Raw genomic sequence first — 21,069 nt, forward strand, 5'->3', positions numbered from 1 at the left:
GTGTGTGTTATAGAAAAAGTGCTGAATCAGTCTACAGCAAACTCATGGCACCTCACAGGGATTTCTTCCCTGTAGAGTGCGCACGCACTTTCCAAAAAAAATAAATAAATAAAAAAAAAAACCCACACATGCCTACACATGGCAAAACAGGTAGCCTAAAGGCCACTTTAGATTCTGTTGCCAAGGTGATGTCCTGCTGAGATGAAGATATGACAAATCAATGCTTAAATACTCCACATTAATTCCCTCTTCTCATCACATCCATTATGAAACCTCTTTCTACTGAAACAGCTAATGACTGCTGTAGTAACAGAACCCACAGTTGCCATCTGCACTGTCCCACTGCTATGATGGGCTGTTGAGACAGATGTGTACGACCACAGCTGGCAAAATTTCTCTCTCACTCACTCAAATTATTTTAGTAAATCAACATAAAATGTATCTGTCAGTCAATGCAGCCAAACTGATTTCAGTTTGTAAAATGTTAAGATGCACAGTCATCTATAAGCTTTGTTATATATGATAACCATTGAATATTTTCAGGTGTTTGAAAGAGTCCAACACAAAATCATTAACAGTATGACTGTAAGATGGAAGACAACTTGAGGACTTGAGGTGCAAAAAGTTGCTATTATATCCTGTGTAGCTTAACAACTGTAAATGCAGAGCATACAACATTTTGATTATAAGTCTGATTTGAAATATTTGTTTCCTGCTTGAAGAAGGGAGAGCTCATTGGAGGTTTTTATCAGACTGCTTTCCAGTAACAGTCTCTTGTGATACGGACCTGGAAATACACTGTTACATCAAAAGAACCCCAATGATTTCTTAACTTTGCCGCAAATTCCCTCAGTCATCATCGCTGCTCTTATTCCCACATCCAAATGCACACCTCGCTCCAATTCAGTCTCCAGGAATACAGCTTCAATCCTTTCAATAACCCTCACAGTTAAAGCATCTTTTTTTTTTACCCCTCTACCATCACCTGCATTTTTAGCCATTTGCTACTTTTTGATTATTTTTCACTTTATTGTCCAGTTGGCCTCTTCTTCACACAGAAGAATCTAAGAATCTGCAGTTTCTAATCTAAGAATCTAAAACACATTCTAATCTAAGGAAGATTTTTATTTTTACATATGCTCCTCAAACCTTTTATATATTGTCATTGTGACTTTGAAACTATCACGAACTGTATCAGCATGTTCTGCTTACCAGAATAACAAATAACAAAATAAGCACAAATACGCAATTGAAATTCAGTATGGTTCTACACTGCTATTAAAACCAAATTTAAGCCTTGGGAATGTTTTGAATGAACTGTGTCTGAGGTCATCTCTCTAAGGGCCAGTCCTTTTTCCTAGGCCAGCTGTTGCAGTGATTTGTTACTTGCTTGTTAGGGCAGCAGCTAAAGACGAGAGCCAGTACATTCCTCTGTAACAGACAGAAACACCTACAGCACAACAGGGGCGAGCAGACACACTGGCCTTTGCTCATTACAGCTGGACTGAGGAAATGAAGAAGTGACTAGCAGAGACAAAAGAAAAGAGAAAGGGTTAGAGAGACTGAGATGGCAGAGGAGGAATTTGGAGAGGTTGAGATGAAACCTTTGCTCATAAACAAGTGGAGCAGAAAGCAGATGTCTAAATGAAGTAGATGAGTGTAAACTTGGACATCTGTGTGAAAAAGGGGGGGGGATCTCCTACGTTAGTCACACATCACTTGTTTGATCACCACAACAATAGGTTCCGTCACGCATGACTCTCAGTTCTGATCCAGTAAATCGGCTTGTTTTCTTTTCCTAACACTCTGTAATGACACCAAAGCTTGTTTTCCTCACTCAAGAAGTTGTCTGAGGTTAAACACAGTTCAGAGCTCCATCGCTGTTCAAACCAGCCTGACATGACTGATTTTAAAATCAGAGTTTTGGGGACAGGTTTGCTCAGAGACAAATTTTGGAATCAACATTAAAATCACAGTATTGAGTGCTGAATATTTTGTGAACAGAATGTGTTCATATAAAAAGCCAACAGTTCAAAGGTCAGTGGCGTAGTCATCGACTGAAGGCACATAAGGTAAGTGTGCATTTTCTTGTTTACTCCAGTTTTCCAACAAGTCTCCCTCTAAAAAATCCAACGAAGTAAATATGTGTCATTGCTGCTCATCATGTATGGATTTATTTGGGCTAGAATGAAAGCATCAAAGGGAATGTTATTTAGAATGCTTCCTCCTGGCTCAGCATTAGGATACATGCCAAGGACGTGTGATGTCAGGGCTGGATTATGACATTTTTATTGGCGCAGGGATGGGAGATGGAACAGAAACTCAGATCAGTTCCCACAGCAGTCAGTTCATGCCCATCAGAAACCAGAAGTGTTTTACAACTATCCTTGTTTTACTCTAAACAAGAGCAGCATCTTAGTGCCTGGCAGCATTTTAAATCAAAATGAGAACCTGCATTAATGGGACCAGCTGCTAGACCGCCATATGCCATCGAGTTTAGATTAAATGTGAATCATTGTTTGTTGAGAATCTTGTAAACTGATACAGGGATCAAGCTTGAGAAGCTGCATATATATCTGGGGCACACATACATGGCACAACTGAAATGGTGCCATTTCTGGGTGGCCTTCCCTGTCCTTTCATGATGACTTTATGAAGTGAGTGCACAAATATAAAAAGGAAGGTAAAGATGAGCAAAAAGTGTCAGGTTTCAGAGAGTAATTCACCTGCAGAGTTCTGCATGCTGTACACTACAACTGAGTTCATGAGACAAGGGCTGATGTAATAAAACAGCTTTCTTCTATTGCAGGGGAAAGTTGCAGTGGTGTAAGCTCAGCTCAACATTCCAGCGCTGGTGCACCAGTATTGATGAATTTTACATCAACCAACCACGATTGGTTTCCCAGAGCTGAGTAGACAAGAGCAACTGTATAAGTATGGCTTATTGGGGAAAGGCCCAGAAAGCAAATTTTACTATAACCAAGAAAGTGACTGACAGGAAGGACACTTGTGAAATTATTCTCATAGCCAGAAGGTGGAGGAAAAAAAAGTTGAAAAGGTGTAAAAACAAGTAGCATGACGCAAACTAGATAACTTCTCTAAACCTAATAACAAGCAGGTGTGGTAACCATATGGTCAACAGATTTAATGTTAACCTGCTAACATGCTATATAGTTGACTTACTGCAATTGTGGCTTAATACAAAATGCTGTTCAATTTTCCACAAAAAAAAAAAAAAAAAAAGTCATGCCAATGATTAATGAATTGAAAATGAAGTTAGCGTCTCACATTTTTCATAGCATAAAAAAAGTGTGTTGTTGCTCACTAGTTTGAAGCATTAGCTAGCAATGACTGAGAACTGGGGAAAAAAAAAAACGCACCGATATGACACAATTCACAATTGTGGACATCGGTTGCACACAACTTGTTTGCTTTGGCAGAAAGTGATAGTCTTGTATTACTTCAACAGAAATTATTCATTTTCAAGGAACATCAACACATTGTGTAGATACAAAATAAGTATATTATGATGAAATGAAGTGAATTAAACTCTTTAATCACTTTATTTTAACACAATTTGATCATTTTATATTTGATGACTATCATGTCCCCTTATTCCAAGCCAATTATTTTCATTTATTTACTGTATACTAATACTAAAATATTATTATATATTAAAAAAAAACTTTATCTAAGTAAAATGAGTTACCATTACAAAGACAAGAATCAGGTAGGGGTGTGCCAAGAAAAAAAATAAATAAATAAATTCATAGAAGATATATCATAAGAATCCCAATTCTTATTTACTACAATTCTGAATCAATTTAAAATGTCCCAAAATCGATTTTAAGGAGAAAAAAAAAAAAAAAAAAACACAAATCCACAGGCTGTCTGCCTCAATTTAGTATGCATGACATCCTGACGTCACCACAGAGCCAGTTCTGAAACATACGCATGCGGGGTAAGCACAGAAACAAGGAGGAAACTACAATAATGGAGGAGAAAGAGATTCAGCTGGCCCCGTCCTTGTTGAAGGCAAAGATTTGGACTCATTTTGTTTTTTGTTTTTTTTTTTGGGGGGGGGGTCTGCTCTGGTCTAGTCTCTACTCTCTCCACACTGGGAATCAAACCACACCCTTCTTATTGCATGGAACATCACTAACCACTATGCCACCATGCTGCTCAGGTCACCAGGTACATTTACATCAAGTCACCAATTAACCTAGACATCTTCATTTATTTATTCATTCATTCATTCATCCATCCATCCATGGGTAGGGGGATGTACATTATTAGGGCCCTCCCCTTGGAGTGTTTTCCTGATGGATACATTCCTTTTTATTCTGGGGGGAATAAATACATAAAAATAAAAACTTCGTAAAATGTCAGCCAGTTCTGTTATTCCATGTTTAAAATTAATTCAGTTTTTAATGTCTAAATGATTCCGTGATCTCAGATTTTATAGGGCCCTATTTACTGAATGCCCAGGAAGAATGAGCTTGACATGAGCTTCACTGTGTGCAAGGTTTGCAAAATGAGGAGCCCATGTTTAACTGCACAATTTTTTTTTATGGGACATTTTTATTTTTGCTACTTAAGCAATATGTGATCTTTCTTTTATGCAACAGTACAATTCCACTACAAATGGATAAATGCTTAAAACTTAATTAATGTAAAAAAAAACAAAAAAAAAAACACTTTAACGTCTCAATTTGTCATTCTGTCTTGCAAAGCAGACTCGAGTAGATCATGAGGATTCTTTTTCATACCTATAGACTGAAGCAGAAATCATTCTGCATCAAATCGTTTTGAATTGAATCGTAGCTCACAAAAAAAATCTGAATCAAATCATGACATAGTAAAAGATTCCTACCCCAAATGAAAAGTCATTTGAATGTGCATATTTGTTTTTTTTAGGAGCAACAATAAAAAAAAAAGTGCACTAAGTGCACATTAGATGTTTAAACAATGTTCAATTTCGAGCAATTATCACATAATACCACAACAAATACTCTACTAGCACTGCACAGTAGTACACATCTTGGACTGAAGCGATACAAAGCGAGCACATAATCACATTCACATATCAACTTCAGTTTAGGCATACAGTCCAACATAAACTCAATTGGTTCATGAACTTTTACTGCGCATCATGTTAAATCTGTGTGATACTAACATATTTTATCTCAGAACATGATACAGTTGTAGTTGAATGCAAAGAAGATTGTTAAGTGAATTCCACAGGTGCTTTTCTGCTTTTTTCAGTGTGATTCAATCAAATCCTGTTCCCTCTAAACAGCATTGTTGTGTAAATAATGCCAGCTGGACAACAGAGACACACGTCAAGCTCGGAGTCACTTTCTTTAACACACAACTAGACCAGTTCCTAGCATTAGATAGAACACACAGAAAATTTACTTCAGCGTTTTTTCAGCAGTAAAAGGACACCACATCCAACACAGGCGTTCCCTTTGTTTCTGCTTGCAATCTGCACTGTTAGTGTTGACTGGGAAACAGGAGCTGACACGACTCCTGTCAGGGAAATGGCTTTACTAAAGGGAGTAGATGTGTGCACCACATGAATGCAGAGTGTGGTTAGCAGTGATGTACTTCTGTGGCCCTCAGACAAAGGTAAAGGAAAGGTGAAGGCAGGGAGTGAACAGGGAGACAAAAGTAGAGCAGATGGGAATAAGGACATAAGCCATTGCAACAGGAGAAATCCCTGAACCTGGCAGGTCTCAAATGGAGGCAGTGAGACAGAGACAGCCAGGCGCTGCATTACCAGGTCAAGATTTGTAAATGTCTCTGTGTGGGCTTGGGGGAGTTTGAAAGTGTTTTAAACAGGTTTGAGCTGCAGAGTCCTACAGCAATAGTACATTTTAGGTGGATCTTAAGGGGTTTTTATGACAAGCTGGGAGATAATATGCTGCTATATATAAACATGACTCAGCAATGCAGCACACTAACAGCCATATTAATGTCACAACTGGGAAGTGACAAATCAAAAAAGGTAATGTCCTAAAAAAGGAGTCGTTTTTACAGAGGCAGGTCACTGGAGGATGTGTGCTGGATAACGGCCCATTAGAAAGTCCTTATAAACAGTAAGCCACAGTCATAAAACCAGTTGAATATGTTGTAGCCAGCTGCATCAGTGGAATCAGGATTTGGAGATGCGGGCTTTGGGGAAGAGATAAAAGTAACTGCAAAGAAATGACACTTGGTCAAAAGAGAAGTTAATTCTTCATATTCATTTTCACTCATATTGTTACCAATAGCTCAATCATAATGCAAATGCACAAGTGTCAAAAGAGTCATTATTAATACTTCTTCATAAAATAAATAAATGCAAAATTTGTGCCAGTCATGTTAAAGATGAACTTGAAAGGTCACATATGAATGCTGTGCTCACTAGTATATATTTCAAGCACCAAGTACAAAGTGATGGTTAAGTTTGAGTATTGAAGTCACACCTTAATGTCTTAGGCCACATTGTAGACAGCATAAACTCAACCTCTGAGGGTGTTTTGCACTTTGTGCACAATCCCATCTATCTTAAGCCGCCTCACACAGTTTGTCTTACTGTCCGTTCAGCCACATACAAACATACATCTTGCTGTCAGAAGTGTTTTCTAAGATGGATGTATGGAAGGTATGTGTGCAAAGCAATTCTAACACTGTAGCACATCTGCATCCACAAGAAAGGGTTAGGGTTTGGAGAATGATCAGGACTCCAAGCTTTTTGATTACGAGTGCAGAAGGATCATCTTGAAAAAAAATTACCTGAGAGTCATGGTAACTATTAGTACTGCACAGCGCTGAGAACTAAGGTGTGTCAAACTCACATTGACTCAACCAACTAACAAGTTGTCATTTTTGTAAAGAGGACAGCCTTGTCATACTTGGAGCTAATTATCTGCTACCACTTTTGCTGTTATTGTTCCAAACCTGCCTTTTTATATTTGGAAAGCATCATAGAAATAAAGTTGATATGGTAGAACAAAACACCACACATGGGTAAATAAGTTGGGTAGTTTAAATTGGCTTAAATTGATCTGCTTTTCTTTTTTCTCCTTAAAGGATCTGCCATGGATTAATGACTTGGGCTATTTTTAGTGAACTGAGTGAGAGATGTAGTGGCAATATAGGAGGAGGGCTGAGGTGAGACGATTTTAGCTGCATTTTGTCAAGGAATCAGACAATATTTATCCATATAATTAGATTTATGGAGAGAGTGTTTACCTCAGATTAAGAGGATTTTACTCAAGAAGCAGTGGAATTTAACCAGATAAGGTGTTTAAAAGTAGCACTGCATGAGCTCCAAAAGAGAGAGGTGGTACATAAAATTCCCACGATGATCACTACCTGATTCTCTGGTTCCTTCCACAACCCACAGCCCTCTACTAATGTTTCAATCCATTTTTTAAATCTTAATTGCTATTTTCAGAAGACGATTACTGGGGACTGATTAAGTTTTCCGAGCCCATTTCAGCATAATTACAGTGTTTCTAATGTGCAATTATCAATATGGCCCACTGAAAAACAGAGACCGTTTAGATGTTAAATTCTGCCATTAACATTTCCCTATAAATGTTAAATGCTCTCATTAACATTTGGCTACAAGATGGAATGAAGTTGTCTCAATGTTTTCTTGGCAGCCCCAAAGACAACATTACTAATAAAACAGACCACACTCCACAAGATCAAGGGTGTAGTGGGACAGGGTATGAACACCAGATGATAAATGCCCCTAACCCACAGACTGTGGGATAGGGACAGGAGTAGTTGACTGCACAACAACTTCTGCTTTTTAAGAAGAGTAACTTCTATCCAGTCACCTGATGACTGTGATTTTTCACTGTAGCTAGATGCCACTTTCTGTGCAATCAATCTAGCATTGTTATCACCAAGATCTATGTATGTATCTATGTATGAGTTCTATGAAACCCAGCACAACGTTTCAAATCCATCTCTATGCATCCATATAGTATGCAGACTAATCAAACCTGTGCGGAATGTCCCTTTACGTTGCTTTGGCTGTTACACAGTTATGCAGCCACAGTTATTCAAAGATGAATCAGTCATCAAACTCAGTTGGACAATGGATCACTGGTTTTTAAAATGTCTACACACACACACACGCGCGCGTCATCAAGCCAGTGGAAGTCTGCTGAGTTTAAGAACTGTTGGGCACTTTGACCGTTTTCAATGATACAGAGCTGCTCAGACAGTCACAGCATGGCTCATACTTATCTAACCACTAGTAGCAAAATTTTGGACTGAGGAATAAAAGTGAACAATTTTCAGTTCCATTTTGCAAAAACTAATTTACTAATTTAGAAAACTTTTCAAATGCACTACCAGTCAAAAGTTTGGAGACACTTTCTCATTCAAATGAATAGGAAAGTGTGTCTAAACTTAATAATATAATAAAGCATTAGCGAAAGCAATCTAATCAAGAACAGAGCAACGTTAGACTCTATTTTGGCATCTGTATTCACATCTGAAAGGATCTAAACACCAATCCTTTTCTCCCCCTCTTGCATCAATATGGAAGAATAAATTTAAAATCAGTAAAGGTATCTTCATTATCTGCCTTGTCAGTGAGGCCATAAGTTCTCAGTTTTTCTCTTTCAGCCAATTCCCCATTACCTTATTCTAAATTACAGATTTGCATTATAGAATGAGATCAACGTTGTGAGCACTTCAAATATAGTCGCTCTATAAATATAGTCACTACTTCTGGTGCCTGGTTGGGGGGGGGGGGACGCTGACTCCACCCTGTCACTGATAACCAGCCACTGAGTAGAAGCAGGTACCGATCAGTGCTGTCTGCACATTCTACATCTTTGTGTGTGTGAAAACCTGGGTGGAAATGTGCAAAGGAGTTTTTAACACTATTCTCATTAAATTTAAATTTAAGGACTGGCGTAGGTAAGGAACAAGAACAGGACTAACTGAATTCTCAACCAAACAATGAGTTCTTGGCCACTTTCTGATGAAGACTGATATAAATGTGAATCCTGATGGTCAGAATATCAACACAATTGTGATGGTGACAAAACTTAAAAATAATGGAGGTCAATTTCCATTAGCGTGGAGTTCATGCTCCCTTGGCTTTTGAAACCAAGTCATCTTTTACAGTGCCACCGGTGAGCTGTGTCTAAGCCCTCACAGTTGGCCCTACTGAGTGTGCAGCAATGCTGTAGTACATACAGACAGGCACGACGCCTAACTTTGAGGAAGCACCCTGATGTGTGAGGGGGACTAACTGGCCACCATGTGTGAACAGTCCTTTCAGTGCCAATGCCCATATGGGCTGACCAGCCGAGATGACACTGATGGTGGACACGGCCAAAGAGGCATGTGGGAGTTATAACCTCCACATCCCAGCCAGCTACCTGGTCTCTGATAAAAGATTTTCAGACTCCATTATATCACCATTCTGATGGACGGGGCCTTTCATCCGTTATATTTTCCCTGCCCATGTTCAATGCTGGCAGACAGGCTTGTATTTTCTGGTTACTAAGAAATTTCAGCATATATTCCAAAGCTTCCCTGAATGAATTAATGCACCCAAGTCATACTATGTCCCATATTCTGGAAGAACTGGCCCAGCTGGGTGATTGGCTCAGTTTCAGCGCCTACAGAACCAAGAAAACACCAATATCTCTACCATATTAATTTTCTACATCATGTTGGAATTTGTTTACAGGGACACAATGTACAGCACACACAATGAAAATCACTCAGGAAGAAAAACTCTGTTTGCTTATCTTTAATTTGTCACAGAGTTGGTCAAATTATTCTTCCAGGAGTAAAAGATAAGAAATCTCAGCCGTTTCTGGCAAACTAAGAAATCCAAAAACAAGCCATGATAGCCAATTATACAGCCTGGTATCAGCAACCAGGAGAGAGCTCCCTTTTGAAAATCTATTGTGGTGGATGAAGCACAAATTAGATTTAAACCACAGCTGTGACTAAGTGGCCATGTGGAGAGTTTTTGATCACTCTCCTATCTAACTACCTACCTATCTTTTTTGACACCTCCCTCCTATTCCAAGCAACCACAAGGACATCTCTAAGGCTGTGTGCAACCAATTAATGTTTGCCTTTGATATTTTATGCTCAATCTCTTGTAGAGATACAAAGACCCTTTCTCTGCACCAAGAGTAAAATGGACCACTGCAGTCCACATAAATAAAGTTTCACTGAAACAAGGGAGATACAGTAGAGGGATCTCAGTCTGTTCCCCGGAGTCACTGGCCTGAAGGTGCCTCTCGACAGCAGATGTCAACAACTGACCAAGTGCATCAAGTGTAAAGCTGCAGCAAAACTTTTTTTATGGATGGTCTGCACTCCAAACTCTTCACTGTTTTCAAACCCTTATGAACTATGAAAAATGGAAAAGGTCACTGCTGTGAAGGGAAAGGATAGAGAACAGTGTTAACCAGGGAGCCTGAACAAACAGAAGCTTCTTTTGCACATAGTTTCAGGACATAAAACCCTCCGTGTTTGTTTTTCCACTTCTTAAGAGCTGAAAAGATTAGGCAAATTAGACCAATGCTGGATTTAATAAAAAAAAATGCAACTTTCACTTAAGTGGAAACAACAAAAACAATCATCATGATGTTCTTTGTATTTATGCTTCCATGACTGATTCTAGTTGGAAGGAATGACTGAATGCAAAGGAGACGTACAGGGAATGAAGAAGAAACCCCAAACTATAGGATCTAGATGTACCATCTGTTTGTAATTTTAAAGCCCAATTAAAAACAGTAAAAATCTTACAGAAGATTGCATTAAAAGGAGCTGCATCACAAACTCTTGTAGAAAGACCAAAAAAAAAAGGATTGCATGACTTGTGTCAGCATGATGGTTTAAAAAAAAAAAAAAATCTGCAAGGGTGTTGAGCACATCTCATGCAGATAGAGCTCTACAATTCCAGAGGTTATTTCATCAGTTCATTAGAATGACAGCTGACCAGTATTTGACCCAACAACGACATTCAGTTCCGCAAATTCTGCCACAATTGTTCATCTACCTGAAAGCTAGACAGCACAATTCATGACAATGTCATTTGTATAAATCTGTCGCTAAAAAGTGCTGCCATTGCAAGCAGTATAACATTTTAGTTGGACAATGAAAAACAGCTATGATCATTTCTTACCTTCCCTCCTGTTGACCTTAGCGAAGACCGGCCCATGGCTGCTGGACAGCTGGGAGGAGCTTCTGAAGGACGATGGTGGCAAATTGAACACCAGTGGGTTGTCACATGCCTCTGTTAAATCATTCACAAAGCACATAAAAGAAAAAAGATTTAATGATGGTGTGCACTTAATGGAACATAAAGGCCAATATATTATAGTGCGCAGTCTCACTGTGGTGCTGGTGAAAAACAGACTGCAGGAAATACAGATATTTTCTTCTAATTAAAAGGTTAAACTTGAAGCTTTCTTGAAATGATTGCACACTGGGAAAGTTGCAGTAGCAATTAGGGAAACAAGTCAATTCAGCTCCAGAAGAAAACAAAGCAGATATGTCAGGGAAAGCCTTTACATGCCTTATACACTTTGTTTATGAATGTCAATGACAAGTTGTGGGGTTCTAATTTTACAACAATTTTTTTTTGATTTAGTGACCCATGGATGTGAGTATCTAAATAGATGTCACTGCTAGATTGTGTGAAAGGATTTTGTGGTTAAAAATGTTTCTGATATAAATATAGATGCAAACACGAACATCACCATCACAACAGTTCTTTTCCCTTTCACTATAGAAATATAATACTATAAATACAATGTTCATTCAGCCATCTTCTACCTAAACATGCATGTCTTTGGATGGTGGGAGGAAACCCACACAAGCATGGGGAGAACATCCAAATTCCACCCAGAAAAGGCCCAGGCTGGGAACCGAACAAACGACTTTCTTGTTGTAGAGCAACAGCGCAGTTATTGAACAGTGTTCAATATTGTCATATTTTGTACTTGTAATTACAGAGAGCCACCAGAATCACACATTTGTATCAACAATCTGCTTGAATTATTTGATACATTGGTGCATCTGTGAACGGAGACCAAATATCTACTATTTTGTTCAACAAGTCCGCCACAGTAAACTACCGGACACCACAGATCCACCTCAAGAGCACTGTGTGCAAGAAACAGCATAGTTTTCTTGAAACCCAAGCCATGATCCCTCTCTCAACCAAAAGGGTAACTGTAATATGATACCACCCCTTTAACATATGCAATATATTTTATTACCAGCTTTTGATTCAAATGACATTTTGTTATTTGCTGTGCGAAGAGGAGTTTTTAAACATGTCTGGATGTTTCACTGGTAGTGAAGATCCCAACAAAAATGACCCAGAGTCACAAATGAATGATGTGTTCTTAAATTTAGACAGCTTCATGCACGTGCTGTCTTGGACCTGCATTAATAACTTTTGGTATATGTTATACCAAAATTGAGGCTAAAGGTGAGATACTGTAAGAGGGTAACTTTGAAATACTGTTTCTATCAATTAAACAGACTAGGCAGAAGCACACAGAGACTTCTGATAACTTCATATCGATCTGCCTGAATTGATGTAGGACCCACTTTGTAAAGGTGAAACCACAAAAATACAGTTGGGTCCTATCGAACATGATTACTGGATTGCAACCCGTTCAGTCGAAGACTCAAATTGTAGAGCTGAGACATTCAATTTCTATTATAGTGATTTTCTGGTTGGCTTTTATGGATTAATTTTAATTTGTAAGTGACAGAGAGGCCAACAGGATAAAGGGAGAGGGAGAGAGAGGGAGGGGATTGACCTGCAGCATAGTTCCCAGGATTCAAACCTGGGACGCTGCAATAACATGACATCACCACCTGTGCTGCCGTGTCATTGTGATTTACAAGGAAACTAAATTGAGAACAGTCATCCCCCTGCTGACAAAGTTGTTGAAGGAGGTTTTACTGAATACCTGATGAGCGTACTTACAAGTGTTTAGATGTTTCAGTGATAACTCTGCCAGAGTAGTCTAAAACGTTTTTTCTTTTTTTAAACATAGATGTTTTCCAGCACAGGGAGAAGAGCCAGCTCAGATTATTCAGTCTAGTCGCTGCTCCCAATTCCTGTTGTCCTATTCTGACAAGGCTTCAGCTGAGATTATTTTGTCACCATAAATTGTACTCAAAATCAAGCACAGAGAAATTTTTATTACCTGAGATAATAAACCACAGGCTGTTGACGGTTATGAATAGCGTGTCATGTCTTCCTCATTAAAGACCCAGGGTAACTCACCCACTCCCTGCAGGCACTTTTGGGTTTATTTGTGCATTTATATTCAAACTCAAGTCATTTATTGCATTGTAGGGAAGAAAAGGAATCTATGGCACACTCTGATTTTCACATCAAAATGGAAAGTTCTTTCACTAAATGCTCTTCAACTTGTAATGTATTTGTTAGGGCACGAGTTAAAACCAAAGCATGACTGTGCTTACAGTTTGCCATTTTGAAAATTCTTATTATCCGTCAGTTTTATTAATGGAAAGTAGTGTGCCTTTATTGCAAAACTCTTAAAGTGTACACAAAAAAATGTATGCAATAGTAAAAAAAAAAATAAATAAATGTTTTAAAATAAAATAATAATTAATTATTATTAATAATTATTATTGTATATAAATACATACACAGAAAACGAATCCTGGCTTCCCTGTTCTTAAAATTATGCCTTTGCAGATGGCCATTCTTGGGAAGTATTATAAAATGGAGGGTAAATAAATAAAAAAATTTGCATCAACATAAAATAAGGGCATTTTTCCATTTGAAATTCCCCCTTTGCACAAATTGAACAAGTAATTTGACTGGAATTGTAAAACTGAAAATGACTAGATTACTTCCACCTCTAACCAGCTAGCTAATTAAGATAGCATTGGCTTACTTTTTCATCTTTCCATCTCTTTTAGACAATAACCATGCAACATTAAATTGTAATGTAATTTTTGCAAGATAACCACTTTGGCTCATATTACTGGAACCTCAGCCTCCTGAATATCTGATCTGCTATAGCATCTAAGGCCCCACATATACAAGATTTACTGGTATGAAACAGTTTTTTGTTGTTTTGGGTTTTTTTTTAAAGCAAAACCTGTATGAAATCCTACATAAAATCTAGGAGTATACTGGTTTACTGTATTTACAAGCTAACTGCTGTGTTATTTTAACATAGAATGCAATGCAATGGTACTTTTACAACTCGATATAAGTTGTTACTGTAGGCAGAAAAGTAACCTACAGGACACTGTTATTTATTATGTTAAAATAAACACTTCTTCTAATAAATTCCTTATACTTAATTCAATAAGCGTACATCTCAAAGCAAAAATATTTTTTCCCCTTGATAATTCTGACTAGAGAAAGCTATGTGAAGACCTTAGCAGACCCTTATACCATCCAGACAGGCCTGAAGCTGACAGACAAAGTGACCAAGCACACCGCTGCAAAATGCAGTGGAATTTGTTTAGAAAGTGGAAATGTGCACTGAAAAACCTCAGGAGAATGTGTGGTGAGAACATAGCCTTGCAAAGAAAAGGGACACAGAGGAAGCAGCTGCAGGTGCAGCTGATTTTTCCTCAGAGGAGGTGTGACATTTAAAATGTGACCGAGTAAAAAGTGTAGCACAAATATAGAAAAATCTGAGGAAAATTAAGTTAAAAGGTTCCTCAATTGCCAGCCACTGACCGGGACAGAACAGATACACGGAACTACAACAGCAGCTTCAATGACTGAGAGAAGAGGAAGATCATCGGTACAATACTGTTGTTGCTTTAGCCTATACCATCAGCAAGAAAACCTAATGACACATCACATGCAAAAATTATATAAACTACAAAGCTCAAACATCAAGTAAGAGTGCAAAGAGCCACTTGTCTGGAAAAACTCTGGGAAGGCACAAACACTAAGAAATAACGAAATGAAAAGACCTTCAAATGGTTTTCACAGCCATAGCAGATTTTTTTTTTCTTTTAACTACAACTACGTTTAAATCTTAATTATCAAGTATAATTTTGAGATGCTTTTCTTGGGAAGATCCATTTTATACAACTCCACTTAACCTAGTATTCCTTACTGCACTATACTTATCTCACTTTTATTATTTTTTTTTTAAAGGTTTTTAATGTTATTGCTGATTTTTAACAGAATCATAAGCTCCTAATATGCACCCAATTTATCGAGATTAAATCTGTGGTCCAATCATTGGGACCAAAAGTTTTGTGTCTGTATTAGATCTCAAGAAATAAAAAATAAAACAACAGCTCACCGCTGTGAGGCGTTCTTCGGTCCGATGCGAAGCGAAAACAAAACTACACCGAGTTCGATATGAAACTTAGAAACAAGCCACATTTGAACACACCGGCTTTCCCCTCTGTCCACTTTTTCTTTCCTTATATTCACATGTCGTCTCTTTAGATTTTCATTGTTAAATCGCCACCGCTTAGCCCGTTAGCTTCGACGGTGCTGCTACGGTTAGTTGTACACAAACACACGTTTGTGAGACGCCACGTCATTATGTGACACCTGTGAGCCAATCAGATCGCTCGATTGATGAGCGCTCGATGAGCTAATCGTGTCATCCAATCCATTGTTGGAAAAGGAAACATCTCAGATAGTTTCCTTCAGAAAAGTGTTATAAATACCAAAAAAACACATGGTTTATATTAATACGTAATTCATATTCATATAAAGTTGGTATAAACTTTATAAGTTGTATAAAATTATGCAAAATATACCACTCAGATTAGACTTTTATTTTACATTTTGCTGCTTAGAAAAGAATCTAAGTATCTACCTTTGACCACTGCTGGATCAGCACATCCCTGGTCCTGTACCCTGTCCACCTCTGTTGGCACGACCACCAGCATTAAAAAATATCAGACAAATAACAACACCAAGGTGGCTTGTGTGTTTTAGGCATGAAGCACAGAGGTACAGGAAAGACATAGTCACAACTAGAGACATCTGCAGTGTCATCCAGTGCACAATTTTACTGAAATAACTTAGTGCCAAGAGAGACAATCACACCATCCATCACTTCAGCAAACAAAAGGTAAAGGAGTTCGGCACAGTGTAAGTGCCCCAGAAAGTCAGAGTTGACATGTCGATCAGCCTCCCTCCCCTCCACCTCCCTCAGAGTAAGCAGGAAAATGAAGTCATACAATACTAGATTGTGCTTCAGGGCACTAACAGCCACTGTGGGGTGGAAAATAGCTGTGCTTGTGTTTGTATGTTTGCTTAGGTCTTTACAAAGTTTTCATCCTTTACCACAGAGGTACCTGTAGAGGAAGGCTTCACTCCTTTATGAACGGAGTGAGTATTTGACTGTAGAAACAGAGAGCAAACTAATGTGTACAAACCTCCGCTGAAGCTACAGCTTTTCAAACTCTTCAAAAAACTTACAACAATATACAACTTCTAACATTCTGACTCAGTCTTATTACTTTTATCTTCACATAAATCCTTGAGGATTTAGATTCAGACGTATGTTTCAATTGGTTTGATTACAATGGCTATAAACAATAACAGTCAATTTTCAGACAGTTATTGTTTTCCCTTTCTTTATTGAAGGTCTCAAACCAGGAACAGCATATGCATCACATCTGTAATCTCTCTGAGTTTGAGATGCTGACAGGCACATACAAACTAAATGTCAAAATATGGCATTCCACCTACATTCAAACAACTGCAACTTCTGTCTAGTTTCACTTGTGTCTAAACAAAAAAGAGGGAAGGGTATTGGTCGAAAAGTGCAACTGTAATCTGTAAATCTGGATATCCTGTCGGAAAAATTGTGTCAATGTCAAACAGTTACCGCTGTGCCTTACAAATTCTTCTCTTGCAGACCCTTTTGCTGGGACAGAAGATGCTGAGATATCCATGTGACATGTCACATGAATAACATCACACCATCACACTGCAATGATTGTGCAGTCTTTTCATGTCTGTTTCGGTGTGTCTCATTAAGAAAATCCAATTGTTGCGTGAGCTACAAACGCCTGGGAATGAAATTGCAGGTTAGTCTACCACTTTGACAGTGAAACTTCAGTTTGCCCAACTCTGTGGTTTATGGCTTCTTAAAATTAATTCAGTCTCAGTTGTACTTTGTGTCAATTTCATTGAACAAAATAAAGTAAATGGTGGTGAAACTGGACAGAATAAATTATATATTATATATATAAGGCTCTGGTTTTCTTGATTAGCTATGCTGACCTGCTTATGCCATTATTACAAAAACTAGTAACACTCACTAAACTGTTGTCATGCAGTCTGTGGAAGACCAATATTTTAACACTGCCCTCATTGATTGTGGCTTATTATAATCAGCCCACGGCCATGGGAGTATCAAGTTTTGGACAGCTGTACATTTTGATGCAAAGATGGGGCGAGATTAAAAGTCAGAGTCAAAGATCACCAAATCATCATGACAAAGGAGTTTACAATGTTTTCTTTAAAGCCACAAATGTCAACTCCATGGTGCTATTGGAGAAAATGTTAGGATTTATCCTCTGGCAAAGCATTCTAAAATAAGACGAGATATTTCGGCCTGGACCAAAGTGGTCGACTGACCAACAGACCAACAATCATAAAAAATGCATTTTAGACGTGAACCTCTGTCCAACCAGCAGTGTGATTTCTTTACAGAAAGGCAATGCAGATCCGCTAGCATTGTTGTGTCTGTAAAAATGCTCACACTGAACAAAAGTGCTGTGACTGATGCCCATTATTGCTGAATCTTCACAAGTAATGTCACTTCTCTTTCTCAAAGTTGTCATGTAAATGTGCTCTGTGGGGTCATCCATAATCATTGTGGCTTTGTAAGTCAAACTAATAGTTTCCCTGTTATAGCACTTCAGCTCAGACTGATGTGAATTCTGTGCCTCCTTTGGTGGCAGACAGAAAGCTACCAGTCTGACAGCTTAACTGAGACGTCCTGCTGCTGGGCTGACTGCTAAAATGAGAGAAATGTTTGTTCATCTGTGTGTTGATGACACACACAAGCACGCCGGTAATTCTGCTGACTCACTAACAAAGACCTCCCTACTTAGAAAATTACATTTAGAGCACATTCCTACATAAACTGCTCTCTGCAACATAATTAACTACTTTTTCTTTTTGAAGCCGCATGAAAACAATGCTGTAATTTCCTCTCTGCTAACTACATTAATATGTGGCTTCACAGGAGGCAAATCTAATCAGCAGAATTAAATGATCAAAAAGAAAAATGAACTGCAACAAAGCAGCAATTAAACATTTTATCTGATGTCTGTGAGGTTTAACCATCATCACACTGGCACACACACTGAGTCCTGAAAGAAGAGAAAAAATAAATAAATAAATAAATAATTGGGCTACACGTGAACATGAACACATTAGTGTGGACAAGAAACTCCAAAGTCACACCGAATGAAATATTTCATTCTTATGCAGATTTGGGATGATTGCAGCAGGTTACATCAGATCTATCTGGACTCTTTAGGAAATATGAGCTTGTGTGATGAGAATGAATTAATGATTAATATTTGCATTGAATGCCATTCTTCTCATTAGTAGGACATTTAGTCTTGTACCACCATTATTCTCTTCCTCATTTTTTGCCCACGACAACTTTAAGAAGATTTGCAAAGATTTCTTAATTAATCAGGCAAAGCCTTGTCTTCCTTTCAGCAAGACATTGCCTGTGCAATCTCTTGATACGACACAAAATGACATTGTGTGGAGGCATGATGAAACAGCAATCAGTGCCAAAATGAAAAGAAACCAAAGTTGATTTTCAGTTACACGTGAGAAAAAAAGACAGTGCTTTGTTTTGTCTAGTGTGAAAATGTAGTCCTTTGCCATTGGTCATCTTGTTAAACTATTGAACTAAGTCACAGCTTGAATTTTTCACGTGAATAGTAATGAGACAGACTATCTGCTTCCTTCGAGAATATACACAACAATCTGATTAAGAACACACTCAATATCAATATTTATGCCTTCACGCTGAATAGCTTGGGGAATTCGTTCATCATCAGGTGGAGACTAAGGCACTGATGAACCAAAGCGCTGGGCTTCCAGCTGCAGGTGTTGCCATTCTGTAATTGACTGAAACCCTTTAATAGCACACAGTTGATCTCCATAATGTTACATGGAGAACTAAGTAACTAAACCATAGAGGGGAGTTCATATCGATGGAAATTTTTCGAGTCTTCTTGTTTTATCAGTGTCAAAACTCATATGAAATACTTTCCTTCGTGGGATGAAACCTCTTTATAGGCACTGTTCCCTGCATGAGACCGCATAGTTTGTTTTCTGAATACACTTTCATATTGAAATATTGTGTTTAAATGCATGCAATATAATATTTGTGTGAAACACAGAATCCTAAAGTCACATCCTTCAGCTGAAAGACTACTCAGCTACCCTAAGGTCTTTTCACCAACTCTAAAATCCCAAATATTTGTCCAAATTGAAAAATGTTTCTTGTGAGGAATACGTATTCTCTTATTAATTTTATATTTTAAGTACAATTTTTTAGAAAAAAATGTTGGGATCCATGAGATCCAAGGGTGTAAGGTGGAGGTTAAGTGAGGCAAAATGGAATCTGTAAATAAGAGACTGAATGTTTCTAATTGCTAATTATTTCACAATGCACTCACTTGAACTCCATTGTGCAAAGCTCTATTCCTTAAGCCGCCAAACATAAGGGCTGTCATTAAACTAGAAAAAGAGAAGCTCAAAGCAGCTGGATAAGTAGGTATTTGGATCTATTCATTTGAATTGATTCTGTTTAATTGAAGGGTTAGGAACAACAAGCAAGGACACTGATACATTAAACATCTGTTAATGTATGTTAATGCACAGGCGTCACAGGGCTTCCAGTAATACAATAACATCCATCCAACTTCTACCGCTTTTCCATTTCCAGGTCACGGTGTTGCTGGAGCCAATCCCAGCCAACGTTTTGGATGAGGGGCGGGGTACACCCTGGACAGGTCGCCAGTCCATCACAGGGCCAACAGAGATGAACAACTACACACACATGCATTCACACCTACAGTCAATTTACAGTCACCAGTTAGCATAGACATGCATGTCTTCGGACAGTGGGTGGAAACCCACGCAGACACAGGGAGAACATGGAAACTCCACACAGAAAGGACCCAGGCCAGGAACCAAACCCACGTCCTTCTTATTGTGGGGCGACAGCGCTAACCACTACACCGCCTAATACAATAATAAACTATACAAAATATGAATATCGTCGTAAAATCGTAGTGCCTATCTATCATGTTATTCCTTTCCTCTTTTGGAGGATTTTTTTATATATTTAGGAGTTCATGGTTTTATTTTTCACTCCTTTTGCTGATGCACGATTGCAATAATGGCCACTTACTGCCACTACGTGACATGTGTCATCCCCTCTGTGTCTATAAGGCAATGAAAACAAAGACAAAGTTTGTTGAGGTGCACAAATAGTTGTCAAACTCTCTGCATGGTATCCTTCAACCTGGAGAATATAATGCTATTATATCCGACATAAATGATGGCCAGACCTATAAAAATAAGATCAATATTGTGACAGCCTTGCAAAGTGATGGGATATTTTGGGTAGTAGTAATAAGCCGTGACCCAATTCAGGGGCTATATCCTTCAGTGGAAACCAGTCAGTGGCTGTCAAAGACAGCAAAGGCTGAACTGAAATTAGACAGACTTGCCAAGGATCCCCACATCACCAGCGGTGCCCCTTAAAATTGTCACATAGAACCCCTCCTGTCACCTTGTAGTGTTGACAAGTCATACGTTTTGTTTTTTTTTTTACCAAATTCTTTGCGTGAAGAAGTCTTCGGGTCCTTTGTTCTAATGGGGATTCTAGTATTTCTGTTATGCCACAACAACATGCAACATGCAACCTGCAACAAACTCGAGGACCATTAAATGTCAATATATATGTTCGTTTCTGTGACAAAGTGAAATCGCACTAACAGGGAGTGGCCTCTGACAGAGCCAAGTGACAAGCCACTGTGACCATCTTGACTTTT

The 21,069-nt window shown here is 38.4% G+C and overlaps 1 protein-coding gene across 1 annotated transcript in view; it reads right to left on the bottom strand.

The window, feature by feature from the left end:
- LOC115042136 (contactin-associated protein-like 4) overlaps positions 1-21,069 on the bottom strand; it is a 94,369-nt gene that overhangs the window by 66,332 nt on the left and 6,968 nt on the right. Inside the window, exon 2 of the mRNA XM_029500186.1 lies at positions 11,168-11,278. Coding sequence (XP_029356046.1) covers positions 11,168-11,278 — 111 coding nt within the window. The remainder of the gene's footprint in view (positions 1-11,167; positions 11,279-21,069) is intronic.

Source organism: Echeneis naucrates, chromosome 4, assembly GCF_900963305.1.
Source record: "Echeneis naucrates chromosome 4, fEcheNa1.1, whole genome shotgun sequence".
NCBI lineage: Eukaryota > Metazoa > Chordata > Actinopteri > Carangiformes > Echeneidae > Echeneis > Echeneis naucrates.